This window comes from Anomaloglossus baeobatrachus, chromosome 8 (genome assembly GCF_048569485.1).
Source record: "Anomaloglossus baeobatrachus isolate aAnoBae1 chromosome 8, aAnoBae1.hap1, whole genome shotgun sequence".
Lineage (NCBI taxonomy): Eukaryota > Metazoa > Chordata > Amphibia > Anura > Aromobatidae > Anomaloglossus > Anomaloglossus baeobatrachus.
In genome coordinates, this window is record NC_134360.1 from 224564763 (window position 1) to 224582136 (window position 17374).

The 17374-nt window shown below is 52.4% G+C and overlaps 1 protein-coding gene across 1 annotated transcript in view; it reads left to right on the forward strand.

Moving 5' to 3' along the window:
• USP33 (ubiquitin specific peptidase 33) overlaps positions 1-17374 on the forward strand; it is a 106901-nt gene that overhangs the window by 14505 nt on the left and 75022 nt on the right. Inside the window, exons 8-13 of the mRNA XM_075320277.1 lie at positions 1535-1648; positions 1866-1944; positions 16245-16659; positions 16739-16870; positions 16948-17060; positions 17183-17355. Of these exons, the coding sequence (XP_075176392.1) occupies positions 1535-1648; positions 1866-1944; positions 16245-16659; positions 16739-16870; positions 16948-17060; positions 17183-17355 (1026 nt within the window). The remainder of the gene's footprint in view (positions 1-1534; positions 1649-1865; positions 1945-16244; positions 16660-16738; positions 16871-16947; positions 17061-17182; positions 17356-17374) is intronic.

A 17374-nucleotide genomic window follows, 5' to 3' on the forward strand; every position in this document is an offset into this window, starting at 1 on the left:
GCGCAGGCACGAGATTGTCGGGTACGAGGATGACGCAGTGACGCCATGCACAGCACCGACCATAATCTTGCGCCTGCGCAAATAGGTCACCGGCGCACACGAGGGCAGCCATGTTTTCTGCTTTGCCCGCGATATGGCAGAGCAAACTGCACCTGCGCAAGCCGACCTAACTGCGCAGGCGCGAGATTTGAAAGGGCAACGGAGTTGATGACAGCGGCGCTATCACGTCTATCAAGAAAGGAGGACGGCGAACAGCGGCAGGAGGGGGGACAGGAGCAGAAAATGAGCCCGCCCATCTGGCCAACACAGGTAATTAGCATACGTGGCGGGCAGCTTTTCTGAAGTTATTTTTTTGGGTCAGCAAGGGGAGTCAAGGAGCAAGGTGCACCTTCATAGGATGCAGCCCAGGAGCTGCAGAAGGTGACACTTTTAGTTTAATAGTGAAAAATCTGGTGACTGGTTCCCTTTTAACACTTCTTTTGTTTTATAGCTTGCTGCTTTGGAGTCCGACCACCGCTGCCGGGTTTTAAGCAGTACAATGAGGCTGGCCGGTATCTGGGAGATAACTGCGCTCCACTAATCCTAGTCAGATTCTCAGAAGTGCTTACAAGCTCATTGGAAAACAGCTTGTAACCACTACAGATGTTCAGCCACCCAGCATTGGTCGGTCTCTTAGGCGGCAAGCTGTAAACATGTGTTGCACCTTAAGGGGAACCAAACATCAGCATTTTCCTATATAAGGTAAAGCCAGTGCAGTACTGGCACGATCAGGCACATTGTGTACATACCTTTAGTGGGCAGCTCAGATGTGTAGGCTGTGAAATCAAAGTTTATAAAGTTTGAAACTTCATCATCTTTTTGATTGACATGTGCACCTCTGCTGATTTAATATCCGGGCGGGTTATGCACGTGGATTCCCGTACACCCCCACCCCCGCTGCCTGTTCCTCCCCCTCTCTGGCTGTATGTAAATTTCTACTCTTCTGTTACACGGCGTCGGAGTTAGCGCCTGCGCATAGTGCTCATCTCCGGCGCCGTGTTTCTGAAGCCCACAGTATTATTGTGCATGAGAGGGCGGCGCATGCGCCCTCGCTTCTTCAGATCTGTTGTGACCGCGGGAGCGCGCTCGGTGTCACAACAGGACTGGAGAACAGCTGATCTTACCGATTACCTGCAGCAGACGATATCGTAGCAGACGACTGCTGCAGCTAATCGGGGTAAGATCAGCTGTTCTCCAGTCCTGTTGTGACCTACACATCCGAGCTGCCCACTAATGGTGTGTACACAATGTGCCAGTACTGCACTGGCTGCACCTTATACACAAAAATCGTGATGTTTGGTTCCCTTTTAACGATAAACTCTTTTTCAGCAGAGTAGTAATCATTTCCACTGTTCGATTACAGCAGGAGACCAATGTGTCAGATGTTGCAAAATTTTGCACAAATAGTCACTTGTGCGATAGAGCCGTGTTTTATAATTTGTCCTCCATTCTACATCCATATATTAATCAGATTCTGTCCTCTTTCGTTCCCCAGTCCACCTCTGACACTTTTCTTCCTGGACTGCGGTGGTCTCGCTCGTACAGACAAGAAGCCCGCACTCTGTAAAAGCTACCAGAAGCTGATGTCTGAGATCTGGCACAAGAACCGGTAGGTCCGAATATCTGCACCGTGACACAAGATGAGTGCGTTTCTCGTACCCGTTGATGTCTCCTATGTTCCGGCCATATTTGTGACCTCTGTAGTGATCTGAATTGTCGCATTGTGTCGCTCCAGATCTGAAATGTGAACTTGTTTTGTAATCGGTCGGGTTAATCCTCTAACAGATCCCTGTCCTGTCTTCTGTCCTTCTCCCCGTTCTCCCCAGGCCTGGCTCTGTCATACCTACTAATCTGTTCCAAGGCATAAAAACTGTAAACCCGACCTTCCGCGGCTACTCCCAGCAGGTAAGCCTCCTACGTCTCTGGGGTCCGGCGCTGTGTGATGGTAGGAAGGTCCTTGGAGACGGTCTGGTGTCTCGGGACCATCTATGACGCCTGCAGTTAATGCCTGGCCTTGTATGATTACATGTCTGGCTGGTACATCGCTTTAGTTACCGGCAAGCCTTTTTTTCTTGTTTGTCTCATTTTGGGGACACAGAAACCATGGGATACTCTGCTGCCACCTGGAGGCTGATACTATTATTACATCCTAAATGAAAATGGTCTCCTTCCCACAGACTATACTTTGCCTGTTAGCATCAGGCCTCATCACTTCAGTCGATGTGGCCGGACCAATGTACACTGACACAGTCGATAGTCAGGTAATGGGGCATAGGTCCGTAAGCTAACTAGCTCTTCCCCGACGCCCCACATAACGAACAAGAAGAGCAGAAGTTAGAGGGAACTGATGTTGAGGAGAGAGATCAAATACTTGATTAACCTCTTGACAGGGGATTGTGAGAAGTGTCAATTTGCCTTACATGAACCAGGTTTTCAGAGATGACTAAGATGGCCACCGATGGCATCATAGACCCTCCCATCAGCATGGATCCACCAGATGACGACATAGACCCTCCCATCAGCATCACCACGGATCCGTCCATTGACGTTACAGACATGCCTACGATGACGCCCACCAATCAGCTCATGGACTAACACATTGTTCAACCAACTGACCAATGGACACATCCAAGTATGCCCACTGTAGGGCTGACCATGCCCCTTTTCCTAGTTTTTAGCAGAGCATGTTCTTGGAATAAATCAGTCAGTTTTGGGCCAACCTCGATCGAGGAAAGATGAACATCCGACTGTGTGTCTGATCTCATTTTTCATGCATGCACTCGATCCACACCAATTAGAATCAGGCAGTAGACAACGAGTGAACCCTGGTTAAGTGTTCACCCTAACATTGGATTCGGGTCCGTGTTATGGAGCACTCATGCAAGAGCTTCCAGGGCCGTTCTTCCTCAGGCCTGCAAGCAAGTTCTGCAAATAAGTAGAGCAACTACTTGTTTATGGGGGCACACCTGTCTAAGTTTTATAGGGTCCGCACCTTCGCTTTTGCAGACTTTAAATCTTGGCAGGAAGATGCTGCAGACGACCGTGTTACAGGTGGCAGCTTAAGAAGTGGGAAACTTCTGTAGTAACCGTATTTCTCTCTCGCCTTACTGTGGGACACAGCACATGGTCCTGTGTCCCCAATGAAGGATCAGAGAAAAAGATCTTAGTGAGTACACAAAAATCTTACTGTTTGGTTTTCATCCCCCCCCCAGGCACTGCTTTAGGACGTCCCATGGTTATGGTATCTCCCAATGAGACAAACACGAAAAGTAGATTTCTTTTTCGCTCCTAATTGGGAGACCCAGACAGTGGGTGTATAGCTACTGCCTCTGGAGGCCGCACAAAGAACTACACTTAAAAGTGTAAGGCCCCTCCCCTTCTGGCTATACACCCTCCCGTAGGAGTACAGATTCCTCAGTTTTAGCTTTGTGCGCAAGGAGGTCAGACACGCACGCATAGCTCCATTGTTTTTAGTCAGCAGCAGCTGCTGACTATGTCGGATGGAAGAAAAGAGGGTCTATACAGACTCCCAGCATGCTCCCTTCTCACCCCACTTATGTCGGAGGTGTTTGTAAGGTTGAGGTACCCATTGCGGGTACGGCGGCAGGAGCCCACATGCTGATTCCTTCCCCATCCCTTTTTACAGGGCTCTGGGTGAAGTGGGATTTACCGGTCTCCAGGCACAGAGACCGTGCTCCATCTACAGCCCCTGCAGAAGATGCTGGATGGAGCGGAGTACATCAGGGACATGGCCCTGCTTCCTCAAGGTACTCTGTGTCCCCGTGTATCTGGCGCTCACACCGCAGCATGCTGGGTGTTGTAGTGCGCCGGGGGACATCAGCGCTGCGGCGCCTGTGCCATGGCCTCATTCAGCTTTGCTGAAGCAGGCACATTTATGGGAATAGGCCGCGCCGGCCGCTGGGACTGCGGCGCGGCTGGCACTTGTAGTGCGCCGGGGACTTCAGCGCGGCCTGCGCTTTTACGGCGGCCGCGCTGATAACTACAGTCCCCGGCTTTTGCGGCCTGCTTCCTTTCGTTCCCGCCCCCACACCTGCCAGTCAGGAGAGGGGCGGGACGCTGCCCACGTCTAGAACTCGGTCGCGCCGGCCGCTCGAACAGCGGCGCGGCTGGCACTTGCGGTGCGCCGGGGACTTCAGCGCGGCCCGCGCTTTTACGGCGGCCGCGCTGATAACTCGAGTCCCCGGCTTTTGCGGCCTGCTTTCGTTCGTTCCCGCCCACAGACCTGCCAGTCAGGAGAGGGGCGGGACGCTGGCCAGTGCATCAGCGCTGAGGGCTGGAGTCGTTTTTACATACTCCAGCCCTCACAGTCAGCACAGAGGGGACACTGTTCCCGCACTTTTGTTTGGGAACTCCCACGGACCGCCCCTCTCCACAGAAGCCGGCAGCCATTCTTGCTGACACGCTGAGCTGCAGAGGGGAGCCGGGGAGACCCAGACAAGGCATTCTGCAGCCTCTTACCCGCTGTTCAGCGGGCGGTAAGCAGCCCTCAGGGCTCACCCCCTCTTGTGCTCGTAGTATTCTTAGTATTTTGTTGCTACAAATACTTGGTATTACATAGCGCTGGTCGCCCTTTGGCTATAGACTCTCTCACATGCAGAGAGCCAGCAGCATGTCGCCCGTAAAACGCAAGGGTGCCAAGGCACAGACATTGTATGCTTCCTGCACCGCATGTGGGACTTTTCTACCGGCAGGCTCCACGGACCCCCATTGTGTGCAGTGCTCGGCCCCTGCGGCGCTTGCACAGTCGGGACCTCTGCTGGACGTGTCCCAGGGTGTACCACCTGTGAATGCTGTCCAGGTGACAGGAACTGAGTTTGCAGCTTTTGCTGACAGAATGTCTCTCACTATGTCACAAATTCTTGACACATTGCGAGCTAGGCCTGTACTTCAGACCACGGACACTGTGCATGTATTGCCCCCTGGTCCCCCTCAGCTCCTAGCTCCGGGACGGGCATCTACACCTCAGGGTGAAGACTCTGACTCGGACGATGGCCCCGGGCAGCCTAAGCGGGCTCGTTATGACGGGCCTTCACATTCATCTCAATGGTCTGGATCCCAGCGGGATGAATCTATGGGTGATGAGGCGGACTTAACTGATCAGGATTCTGATCCTGGGACCGCTCTCAATCTAGATACACCAGATGGTGACGCAATAGTTAATGATCTTATATTTAACATCAATAAGATGTTGAATATTTCCCCACCAGCTCCTCCTGTAGAGGAGTCAGCTTCGCAGCACGAGAGAATCCATTTCAGATACCCTAAGCGTACATTAAGCACTTTTCTGGACCACGCTGACTTCAGAGACGCAATCCAAAAACCCCACGCTTATCCTGAAAGGCGTTTTCCTAAACGACTTAAAGATACACGCTACCCTTTTCCCTCTGAAGTGGTCAAGGGTTGGACCCAGTGTCCAAAAGTGGATCCTCCAATTTCCAGGCTTGCAGCCAGATCCTTGGTTGCTGTTGAAGATGGAGCGGCACTTAAAGATGCCACTGACAGGCAGATGGAGCTCTGGCTGAAATCCATCTATGAAGCGATTGGAGCGTCATTAGCGCCTTCTTTTGCGGCCGTATGGGCACTCCAAGCTATCACGGCCGGGCTTGCGCGAGTCGACTCAGTCACACGTGCATTTGCCCCGCAGGTAGCACCATTGACCTCGCAAATGGCGGCATTCGCGTCGTACGCGATTAATGCTGTTCTTGACGCTACAAGCCGCACGGCAGTGGCGTCAGCCAACTCAGTTGTTTTGCGTAGGGCTCTGTGGTTGAGACATTGGAAAGCAGATTCTCATTCCAAGAAGTGCTTAACCAATTTGCCTTTTTCTCGTGACCGATTGTTTGGAGAGCGTTTGGATGAAATCATCAAACACTCCAAGGGTAAGGACTCTTCCTTACCGCAACACAGACAAAACAAGCCCCAACAGAGGAGGGGTCAGTCTGGTTATCGGTCCTTTCGAGGACAGGGCAGGTCCCAATTCGCCTCGTCAAAAAAGACTCAAAAGGACCAGAGACGTTCAAATTCTTGGAGGTCTCAGTCACGCCCAAAAAGACCAGCCGGAGGAACCGTTGCCAAAACGACGTCCTCCTGACTTGCGGTCTCCGATGCCCACACCCGCGGTCGGTGGGAGGCTGTCCCACTTTGGCGACATTTGGCTAGCAAATGTCAAAGACCGTTGGGTGAGAGATATTCTATCTCACGGGTACAGGATAGAGTTCGGTTCTCGTCCGCCAACTCGTTTCTTCAGAACTTCTCCACCACCAGACCGAGCCGATGCTCTGTTGCAGGCGGTGGCCGCTCTAAAGGCGGAAGGAGTGGTGACCTCCGTCCCTCTTCAGGAACAGGGTCACGGTTTTTACTCCAATCTGTTTGTGGTCCCAAAAAAGGACGGATCGTATCGTCCCGTCCTGGATCTGAAGTTGCTCAACAGACACGTAAAAGTCAGGAGGTTCCGGATGGAATCCCTACGCTCCGTCATAGCCTCAATGTCTCAGGGAGATTTTCTAGCATCAATAGACATCAAAGATGCGTATCTCCACGTGCCGATTGCACCAGAGCATCAGCGTTTCCTACGTTTCGTCATACACGACGAGCACCTACAGTTCGTAGCGTTACCCTTCGGTCTGGCAACAGCCCCCCGGGTCTTCACCAAAGTCATGGCAGCAGTAGTAGCTGTTCTGCACTCGCAGGGTCACTCGGTCATCCCGTACCTAGACGACCTGCTTATAAAGGCATCCTCTCAAGAAGCATGCCAACACAGTCTGAAGGTGGCGCTAGACACTCTCCAGACTTTCGGGTGGATTATCAACTTTCCAAAGTCTCATCTAACCCCGACCCAATCTCTGACTTATCTTGGCATGGAGTTTCATACTCTATCAGCGATAGTGAGGCTTCCACTGGACAAGCAGTGCTCGCTACGGACTGGAGTGCAATCTCTCCTTCAGAGCCAGTCGCACTCACTGAGGCGCCTCATGCATTTCCTAGGAAAGATGGTAGCAGCAATGGAGGCAGTCCCGTTCGCGCAGTTTCATCTGCGCCCTCTCCAATGGGACATTCTGCGCCAATGGGATGGGAAATCGACGTCCCTCGACAGGACTGTCTCCCTCTCTCAGACTGCCAAGGATTCTCTACGTTGGTGGCTTCTCCCCAACTCATTGTCACAGGGAAAGTCGTTCCTTCCCCCGTCCTGGGCAGTGGTCACGACAGATGCGAGCCTATCAGGGTGGGGAGCGGTGTTTCTCCACCACAGGGCTCAGGGGACGTGGACTCAGGAAGAGTCCACCTTGCAGATCAATGTTCTGGAAATCAGAGCAATCTACCTTGCCCTGCGAGCCTTCCAACAATGGCTGGAAGGCAAGCAGATTCGGATTCAGTCGGACAATTCCACGGCGGTGGCGTACATCAACCACCAAGGGGGAACACGCAGTCGCCAAGCTTTTCAAGAAGTCCAGCGGATTTTGACGTGGGTGGAAAGCAGAGCGTCCACCATATCTGCAGTTCACATCCCAGGCGTGGAAAACTGGGAAGCAGACTTTCTCAGTCGCCAGGGCATGGACGCAGGAGAATGGTCCCTTCACCCGGACGTGTTTCAACAGATCTGTTGCCGCTGGGGGTCGCCGGACGTCGATCTGATGGCGTCACGGCACAACAACAAGGTCCCAGTTTTCATGGCACGGTCTCACGATCACCGAGCGCTGGCGGCAGACGCCTTGGTTCAGGATTGGTCGCAATTCCGACTCCCCTATGTGTTCCCACCTCTAGCATTGTTACCCAGAGTTCTCCGGAAAATCAAGTCCGACTGCCAGCGAGCCATACTCGTCGCTCCAAATTGGCCAAGAAGGTCGTGGTACCCGGATCTGTGGCATCTCACGGTAGGCCAACCGTGGGCACTACCAGACCGTCCAGATCTGCTGTCTCAAGGGCCGTTTTTCCATCTGAATTCTGCGGCCCTGAACCTGACTGTGTGGCCATTGAGTCCTGGATCCTAGCGGCCTCAGGTTTATCTCAGGGAGTTGTTGCCACAATGAGACAGGCTAGAAAACCATCCTCAGCTAAGATCTATCACAGGACGTGGAAGATATTCTTAGCGTGGTGCTTGGCTCAAGGGTTTTCTCCCTGGCCATTTGCATTGCCAATTTTTCTTTCCTTCCTGCAGTCTGGGTTGGAAAAAGGTTTGTCCCTTAGCTCGCTTAAGGGTCAAGTCTCCGCGTTATCCGTATTCTTTCAGAAGCGCTTGGCACAGCTTTCTAAAGTACGCACGTTTCTCCAAGGAGTTTGTCATATCGTTCCTCCTTACAGACGGCCATTGGAACCCTGGGATCTGAACAAGGTTCTCCTTGCTCTTCAAAAGCCGCCTTTCGAGCCTTTGAAAGAGGTTCCCCTTTCTCGGCTTTCACAAAAGGTAGTTTTTCTTGTAGCGGTCACGTCTCTTCGAAGAGTGTCCGAGCTGGCGGCGTTATCTTGCAAATCTCCCTTCCTGGTATTTCACCAAGACAAGGTAGTACTGCGTCCAATTCCAGAGTTTTCTCCCAAGGTGGTTTCTTCCTTTCATCTCAATCAGGATATCACTTTGCCATCTTTGTGTCCGCATCCAGTTCACCAATTTGAAAAGGGTTTACATCTGTTGGACCTGGTGAGAGCACTCAGGATTTACATTTCTCGCACGGCGCCTCTACGCCGTTCGGATGCGCTCTTTGTCCTAGTCGCTGGTCAGCATAAGGGATCGCAAGCTTCCAAATCCACCCTGGCGCGGTGGATCAAGGAACCAATTCTTCACACATACCGTTCTGCTGGGCTTCAGATTCCATCTGGACTGAAGGCCCATTCTACCAGAGCCGTTGGTGCGTCCTGGGCGTTGAGGCATCAGGCTACGGCTCAGCAAGTGTGCCAGGCGGCTACCTGGTCGAGTCTGCACACGTTTACCAAACACTATCAAGTGCATACCTACGCTTCGGCAGACGCCAGCCTAGGTAGACAGGTCCTTCAGGCGGCGGTGGCCCACCTGTAGGAAGAGGCTGTATGACAGCCCGTTCATGTGGTATCTTTTTACCCACCCAGGGACTGCTTTTGGACGTCCCACTGTCTGGGTCTCCCAATTAGGAGCGAAAAAGAAGAAGGGAATTTTGTTTACTTACCGTAAATTCCTTTTCTTCTAGCTCCAATTGGGAGACCCAGCACCCGCCCTATCTGTTTTTAGGGTTTCGTTTTTTCGGGTGCACATGTTGTTCACGTTGTTTCTTAAGTTCTCCGATCTCGTTATCGGATTGAATTTGTTTTTGAAACTGTTATTGGCTTTCCTCCTTCTTGCTTTGGTACTAAAACTGAGGAATCTGTACTCCTACGGGAGGGTGTATAGCCAGAAGGGGAGGGGCCTTACACTTTTAAGTGTAGTTCTTTGTGCGGCCTCCAGAGGCAGTAGCTATACACCCACTGTCTGGGTCTCCCAATTGGAGCTAGAAGAAAAGGAATTTACGGTAAGTAAACAAAATTCCCTTCTTTGGGTACTCGCCGTAAAATCTGTTTCTCATAGTCAGCATCTTCTCTTGGTTGCCTGATCGTGTGTGCATTATCATCTTTTTAGACTTCTAATTATTTTGGCTTCTCCTAATGTTTTTTTACTAAATTGAGGAACCCTGATGCCGATAGGCAAGGTGTATATATAGCCTTTGGGTAAAGAGATTATTTTTATTTAGGATGTAGTAATAGGGTGGTAGCAGACTATCCCATGGTTTCTGTGTGTCTGTGTAGACTACGAGAAACTAATTTTAGGGTGACTACCCAAAATCTACTTTTTTTTTTTTTTTTATCCAATAGGGAAAGGAGAATTAAAATAACGATGCGCCAAATGGTCAATATCTGGGTCAATGATTCCTAAAAAAAAAAAAAACAACACTTTTTGCTGATTTTTCTCATTTATGGAGCTGGTTCGCGTGTACCTGTACCCTGCAGCAGTGACATGCCTACCGGACAAAACTTGTGTGATGGCGGGGAGCCCGACACCAGTGGAAAATGCTCCAGAACACAGGGTTAACCAGCACCTTTCTTTCTGCTCCAGCTCTGGCACAGCCAATAAATATTGTGTATGTGTCCCACTCCGGTTAGGACAGATCGTGGAGACCCACTGATGTCTGATGTTGGTGCGAACAGGGGTCCCTCATGATGTAGAAGTGATAGGTGCTGGATAACACCTTAGGCCGAATACCGGCTGCTGGATGGGTCCTCCTGAGCGAGAGATGCTCTGTATAGCCACTTTTCACTATGGTCACTGGATGAGGATCCTGAAGTGGGCCCCCCTTCTCCTCACGCCCATATTAATTCAGCAAATGCAAGGGTTTTTTTTTTTTTCCTTCATCGTTCCTTATGGGAGACCCAGACCATGGGTGTATAGCTTCTGCCTCCGGAGGACACACAAAGTACTACACTCAAACGTGTAGCTCCTCCCTCCGGGCTATATACACCCCCTGGATGACAATCTAACCAGTTCAATGCTTTGTGTTCAGGAGGTCACACACACATGCATTCTCTGATTTTTAATTTTTAAGATTTTTGATTTCAAAGATATGGAAGAAAAGCGTGTCCAGTCTGGACTCCCGGCATGTCCCTTCTCACCCCACTGTGTCGGCGGTGCTGTTAAGGTTGACTTTACAAGGCTGGAGCCTTCACATGCCGCGCTCCTTCACCATCCTCTGAGGCTCTGGCTTGAAGTGGGAGCCATCACGGTCCTCTCTGCTTTGCAGGAGACCGGTCTCCATCCGCAGCCCTGTCAGGATCCTGCCGGACGGAGCGTTTAACCCCCCCCCCCCCAGGGACCTGGCCCTGCGTCTCATAAGCTAAGTATTGAGACGTTTTTCAGGGGTCCCGGGTACATTTATTAAGGGGAGAGTGTGTCTTTTGACTTTGCTGTGAATTCCAGCCGGTTCTCTGGGTCAGTCTAGCAGGGGAACAGTGCGGCGCCGCCCACCGGCCGTTCAGCAGAGGGGAGGACACTCCTCTACTCCTCTCTGAGGAGATGTTTCCCTCCCCTGTATCTCTCCTTGGCCCTCTGGATTCCCGCTCTTGGGCTAAACCCCGCCCCCCCTCCTCACTCCGGCGCCATTTTATCAGCGTTCACACACTGATCGGCGCTGGCTGCTGCAACTTCTGCATCTACTGGGGGTCCGAGCTGTGGAATCCGGAGGGCACACAAAAACCGGTCTGGTAAGCCACAACCTCTGGTTGTGGGCTTTATTATACACTCTCAGGGGTCATTCTATAGGAGTGTATTCTTTACTGCAGAGCCTCCACCTCAGCAGCATGTCTCTCACTAGGAGCAAGTCTGCAAAGCTGTACTCTATATGCACTGCATGTAAGCTCATTCTGCCTGAACCGAGCACATATCCACATTGTGATGCCTGCTCTAACATGGTGGTGCCTCAGCCTGGAGCCTCTTCAGGGGTCCCCCCGGCTGCTCCGGCCCCGGTGGCTGAACCCCCTGCTTGGGTAGCATCTTTTTCCAGAGCTATCTCCCAGTCTTTTGCCGACTCCATGGGACAGCTGTCCCGGACTCTGCTGACCATGCATCAGCCCCCTTCTCAGGGCGCCTCTGCTGCTCCGAGCTCTGCAGAGCTCTCAGAGCATGTCTCCTAAACGGAGACGCAGGGACCCTTCTCCTTCCTCGTCCCACGGCTCTGATTCACGAGCTGAGGTGCAGGGCGAGGAGGATACTTTTACTGTGGGCTCAGACGCTACCTCTATGTACCCCATTGATTTATCTGAGGGTGATGCGGATGTTAGTGACTTGATTGCATCCATTAACTCCGTACTGAACCTCAATCCACCAGTGTCAGAGGAACAAGCCTCTCTGGTAGAAATACACCAGTTTACCTCTCCTAAGAGAGCTAGGAGTACGTTTTTTAACCACTCCAGTTTTCAGGCCACTGTTACCAAGCCCAGGGCCTGTCCTGACAAACTCTTTCCAAAGCGTAGTTCTGATGACCGTTTTCCCTTTCCACCAGAAGTGGTTAAGGAGTGGGCCCATTCTCCAAAGGTAGACCCTCCGGTGTCTAGAATCTCAGCCCGGACAGTCTTATCTGTGGCCGATGGCACCTCTCTTAAGGATCCCACTGACCGCCAGGTTGACCTTCTGGCCAAATCTGTATATGAGGCGGCAGGAGCCTCGTTCTCCCCGTCCTTTGCAGCAGTGTGGGCTCTTAAGGCAGTCTCTGCCTCTCTGGCGGAGATACATTCCCTCGCCAGGGACTCTATACCCGAGATGGTTGCCTTAACTTCCGAGGCTTCGGCTTTTTCATCCTACGCCATGTCTGCCATTCTGGAGGCTTCTCACCGCACGGCGGTGGCTTCCGCTAATTCTCTCGCGATCCGCAGGATCTTGTGGCTTCGAGAGTGGAAAGCAGACGCTTCTTCTAAGAAGTACCTTGCTGGGCTCCCCTTTGCTGGGTCCCGGCTGTTCGGTGAACAACTGGATGAAATTATTAAGGAAGCTACTGGCGGGAAGAGTACTTCCTTGCCACAAACTAAAACCAGGAAACCTGTCCAGGGCAGGAACCAGTCGAGGTTTCGTTCCTCTAACTGGTCATCCTCTAAGCCCTCAGCTTCGTCCACTACCTCAGCCAAGGATCGAAAACCCAACTGGCGCGCGAAGCCGCGTCCTCAGAAGAACGGAGGAGCCGCTGCCACTAAGGCAGCCTCCTCTTGACTATCTGGCTGCGCCAGCAACGTCCTTGGTCGGTGGCAGGCTCTCCCACTTTGGCGACGTGTGGTTTCAACACGTCTCCGATCAGTGGGTGCGGGATATCATCTCCCACGGCTACAGGATAGAATTTTCTTCCAGCCCGCCAAACAGATTTTTTTCTGTCCACTCCCCCCTACTCCAAAGCCGCCGCCTTCTCACAGGCCGTGGCATCCTTGCAGGCCAATGGAGTAATTGTTCCGGTTCCCGCCCGGGAACGGTTCAGAGGTTTCTACTCAAACCTCTTCCTAGTCCCCAAGAAGGACGGTTCCTTCCGGCCCATCCTGGATCTCAAGCTTCTCAACAAGCATGTTCAGGTGCGGCGCTTTCGCATGGAATCTCTGAGATCGGTCATTGCCTCAATGACCCAAGGAGATTTTCTAGGATCCATCGACATCAGAGATGCTTATCTGCATGTGCCTATTGCGGTTTCACACCAGCGTTGGCTGCGCTTTGCAATCGGAGAGGAACATTTCCAATTCATGACTCTCCCCTTCGGGTTAGCCACGGCCCCTCGTGTTTTCACCAAGGTCATGGCAGCAGTGGTTGCGGTCCTGCATCTCCAGGGGTTGGCAGTAATCCCCCACCTGGACGACCTTCTAGTCAAGGCCTCATCCAGTGCAGACTGTCAGCGGAGTGTCTTGCTCACTCTCGCCACGCTTGTTCAATTCGGGTGGCTTGTCAATCTGCCCAAGTCTACTCTGACCCCGACCCAGGAACTTACGTACCTAGGGATGCAATTCGAGACTCTGCCAGCACTTGTGAAGTTGCCCTTAGTCAAACAGCAGTCCCTTCATCTGGCGGTGCGCTCTCTGTTGAAGCCCCGTCGTCATTCCATCAGGCACCTCATGCAGGTGCTGGGTCAGATGGTGGCGTCAATGGAAGCGGTTCCCTTTGCCCAGTTCCATCTGCGTCCCCTGCAGCTGGACATTCTCCGCTGTTGGGACAAGCGGACCTCTTCCTTGCACAGGCTTGTGGCTCTGTCGCCACAGACCAGGAGCTCTCTTCATTGGTGGCTTCGGCCCCTCTCTCTGTCACAGGGACGCTCCTTCCTGACTCCGTCCTGGGTGATCCTCACCACGGATGCCAGCCTCTCCGGCTGGGGAGCAGTATTTCTCCACCACCGAGCACAGGGCACTTGGACTCCGTCCGAATCAGCCCTCTCGATCAATGTGCTGGAAATCAGGGCTGTTCTTCTAGCTCTCGTAGCCTTTCACCACCTGTTGGCGGGCAAGCACATTCGAGTCCAGTCGGACAACGCGACAGCGGTTGCCTACATCAATCACCAGGGCGGGACTCGCAGCCGCCTGGCGATGTTGGAGGTTCAACGAATCCTTCAGTGGACGGAGGACTCCAAGTCCACCATATCCGCAGTCCACATCCCAGGCGTAGAAAACTGGGAGGCCGATTATCTCAGCCGTCAAACCGTGGACAGCGGCGAGTGGGCCCTGCATCCGGCAGTGTTCCGGTCAATCTGCCGCAAGTGGGGCACTCCGGTAGTGGATCTAATGGCATCCCGGCACAACAACAAGGTCCCGGTTTACGTGGCTCGCTCCCACGATCCTCAGGCCTTCGCAGCGGACGCGCTGGTTCAAGATTGGTCCCAGTTCCGTCTGGCCTACGTGTTTCCCCCTCTAGCTCTCTTGCCCAGGGTTCTGCGCAAGATCAGAATGGAGGGCCGTCGGGTCATAATCATTGCTCCGGACTGGCCCAGGCGAGCTTGGTACCCAGATCTGCTCCGTCTGTCCGTAGAAATGCCGTGGCATCTCCCGGACCGCCCAGACCTTCTCTCTCAAGGTCCGTTTTTCCGCCAGAATTCTGCGGCTCTCAGATTGACGGCGTGGCTCTTGAGTCCTGGATCCTGACGGCTTCAGGTATTCCCTCTGAGGTCATCTCCACTATGACTCAGGCTCGGAAGTCTTCTTCGGCCAAGATTTATCACAGGACTTGGAGGATCTTCCTGTCCTGGTGTCGCTCTTCCGGCCATGCTCCTTGGCCGTTCTCTTTGCCGACCATCCTGTCCTTTCTACAGTCCGGTCTGCAGCTAGGACTATCCCTCAATTCCCTCAAGGGACAGGTGTCGGCTCTGTCGGTATTATTCCAGCGGCGTATCGCCCGACTGGCTCAGGTGCGCACCTTCATACAGGGCGCATCTCACATCATTCCTCCTTACCGGCGGCCTTTGGATCCCTGGGATCTTAATCTGGTCCTCACGGCCTTACAGAAACCCCCCTTTGAGCCTCTTAGGGAGGTTCCTTTGTTTAGACTTTCACAGAAAGTGGTTTTTCTAGTGGCCATCACTTCTCTCAGGAGAGTCTCTGATCTGGCTGCGCTCTCTTCGGAGTCACCTTTTTTGGTGTTTCACCAAGACAAGGTGGTTCCCCGTCCGACTCCGGACTTTCTCCCTAAGGTGGTGTCTTCTTTCCACCTTAACCAGGACATTTCATTGCCTTCCCTTTGTCAGACCACTGTGCATCGCTTTGAGAAGGCGTTGCATACCTTGGATTTGGTGCGGGCGCTCCGAATCTATGTTTCACGCACCGCCGCTCTTAGGCGGTGCACCTCTCTTTTTGTGCTAACCGCGGGTCAGCGCAAGGGTCTCAGCTTCTAAACCGACCCTAGCTCGTTGGATTAGGTCGGCCATCTCCGATGCCTACCAATGTTCTCAGATGCCTCCACCGCCAGGGATTAAGGCGCACTTGACCAGAGCTGTCGGTGCCTCCTGGGCTTTCAGGCACCAGGCTACGGCTCAGCAGGTTTGTCAGGCTGCCACTTGGTCTAGTCTGCACACCTTTTCGAAGCACTACCAAGTGCATGCTCATGCTTCGGCAGATGCGAGCTTGGGCAGACTCATCCTTCAGGCGGCTGTCGCCCATTTGTGAAGTTACGTTTTGCCTACTTCTCAGTTTTATTTCCCACCCATGGACTGCTTTGAGACGTCCCATGGTCTGGGTCTCCCATAAGGAACGATGAAGAAAGAGAATTTTGTTTACCGTAAATTCTTTTTCTTATAGTTCCGACATGGGAGACCCAGCACCCTCCCTGTTGCCTGTTGGCAGTTCTTGTTCCGTGTGTTTCACCGGCTGTTGTTGTAGACAGAGGTTCCGGTTTTTCCGAGTTTTACTCTATCTCTACTTATGGGTGGATGTCCTCCTTCAGCTTTTGCACTGAACTGGTTAGATTGTCATCCAGGGGGTGTATATAGCCCGGAGGGAGGAGCTACACGTTTGAGTGTAGTACTTTGTGTGTCCTCCGGAGGCAGAAGCTATACACCCATGGTCTGGGTCTCCCATGTCGGAACTATAAGAAAAAGAATTTACGGTAAGTAAACAAAATTCTCTTTTTTTCCAATGAGGTCAATGTGGAAAAAAAACTGCAACAGAAGGACGGGTACACGGTGATGAACTGTATACATATATGATCTCATATGATCTCAATCTGATTCGTACCATTGCAGGATGCCCAGGAATTCCTGCGCTGTCTGATGGACATTTTACATGAAGAGCTCAAGGAGCAAATGTTCGAGGCAGAAGAGGATCCTCAGCCCAGGATCTTGGAAGAGATCATGGAAGAAGATAAGAACCAGTCAGACAATGACTTCCAGTCCTGCGAGTCCGGATCCAGCAGCGATCAAACAGAAAACGAAAGTCGGAAGTTATCTGAGGAACTTTCGGAATCTGCCATGTTAATCCAGGAGGACCAAAAGGAGCAGGAGGCTGTGAAATCCTGGCAGAAAGAAAAAAAGAACTCCAACCATATAAGTCAGAACAACTGCCTGCAAGATCTGGAGAAGAACCTGGAGAGCCTGGCGGAGGACAATGAGTACTCCTCCCAAGGAACGGTCAAGGTGCAGATCCAGAGTCGGATATCGGGTAAGTGTCGGCTTCAGGTCAGTGCCTCGTCCTTGGACACACAATGCGGGGACTCAGTGTGTGATATCTTGTGTTGTAGACTACGCTACGGAAGTCATCATGAATGACCTGTCCGCTGCCGCTCAGACCCCGCTGCTCAGCGACTGCTCTGCTCCCCATGTGTCAAGCAGCCCCCCAAAATCCGGATCTCTATGGACAAGCCATAAAAAAGGTATCCACGGGTTTACACACCGGCAATGCATGGACTTGTGTGCACAGCTGATCTGAACTGTCATTTTCTGCTCTCAGCCCCCACAGTTTGCCTTCCCAAGAAGAAGCGGCAGAAGAAGTATCGCAGCGTGATATCGGATGTTTTTGACGGCACCATTGTGAGCTCGGTGCAGTGTCTGACGTGTGATCGGGTGAGATGTGCATGCGAGCAAAAGCCGTCCGAGATTAACTGCATCATTGCCTCCCATATCCCGTCCCAAAACAATCCCAAGCTCTGCGGACCCCCAACATTACTTTTTTTTCTTTCTCCCAGATCTCTGTAACACTGGAAACCTTTCAGGACCTTTCCCTCCCAATTCCGGGGAAAGAAGATCTGGCGAAGCTGCACTCGTCGAGCCATCAGACGTCTCTAGTGAAGGCAGGCTCCTGCGGCGAGGCGTACGCTCCTCAGGGATGGGTCGCCTTCTTCCTGGAATATTTTAAGAGGTGCGGATGGTAACCGCTG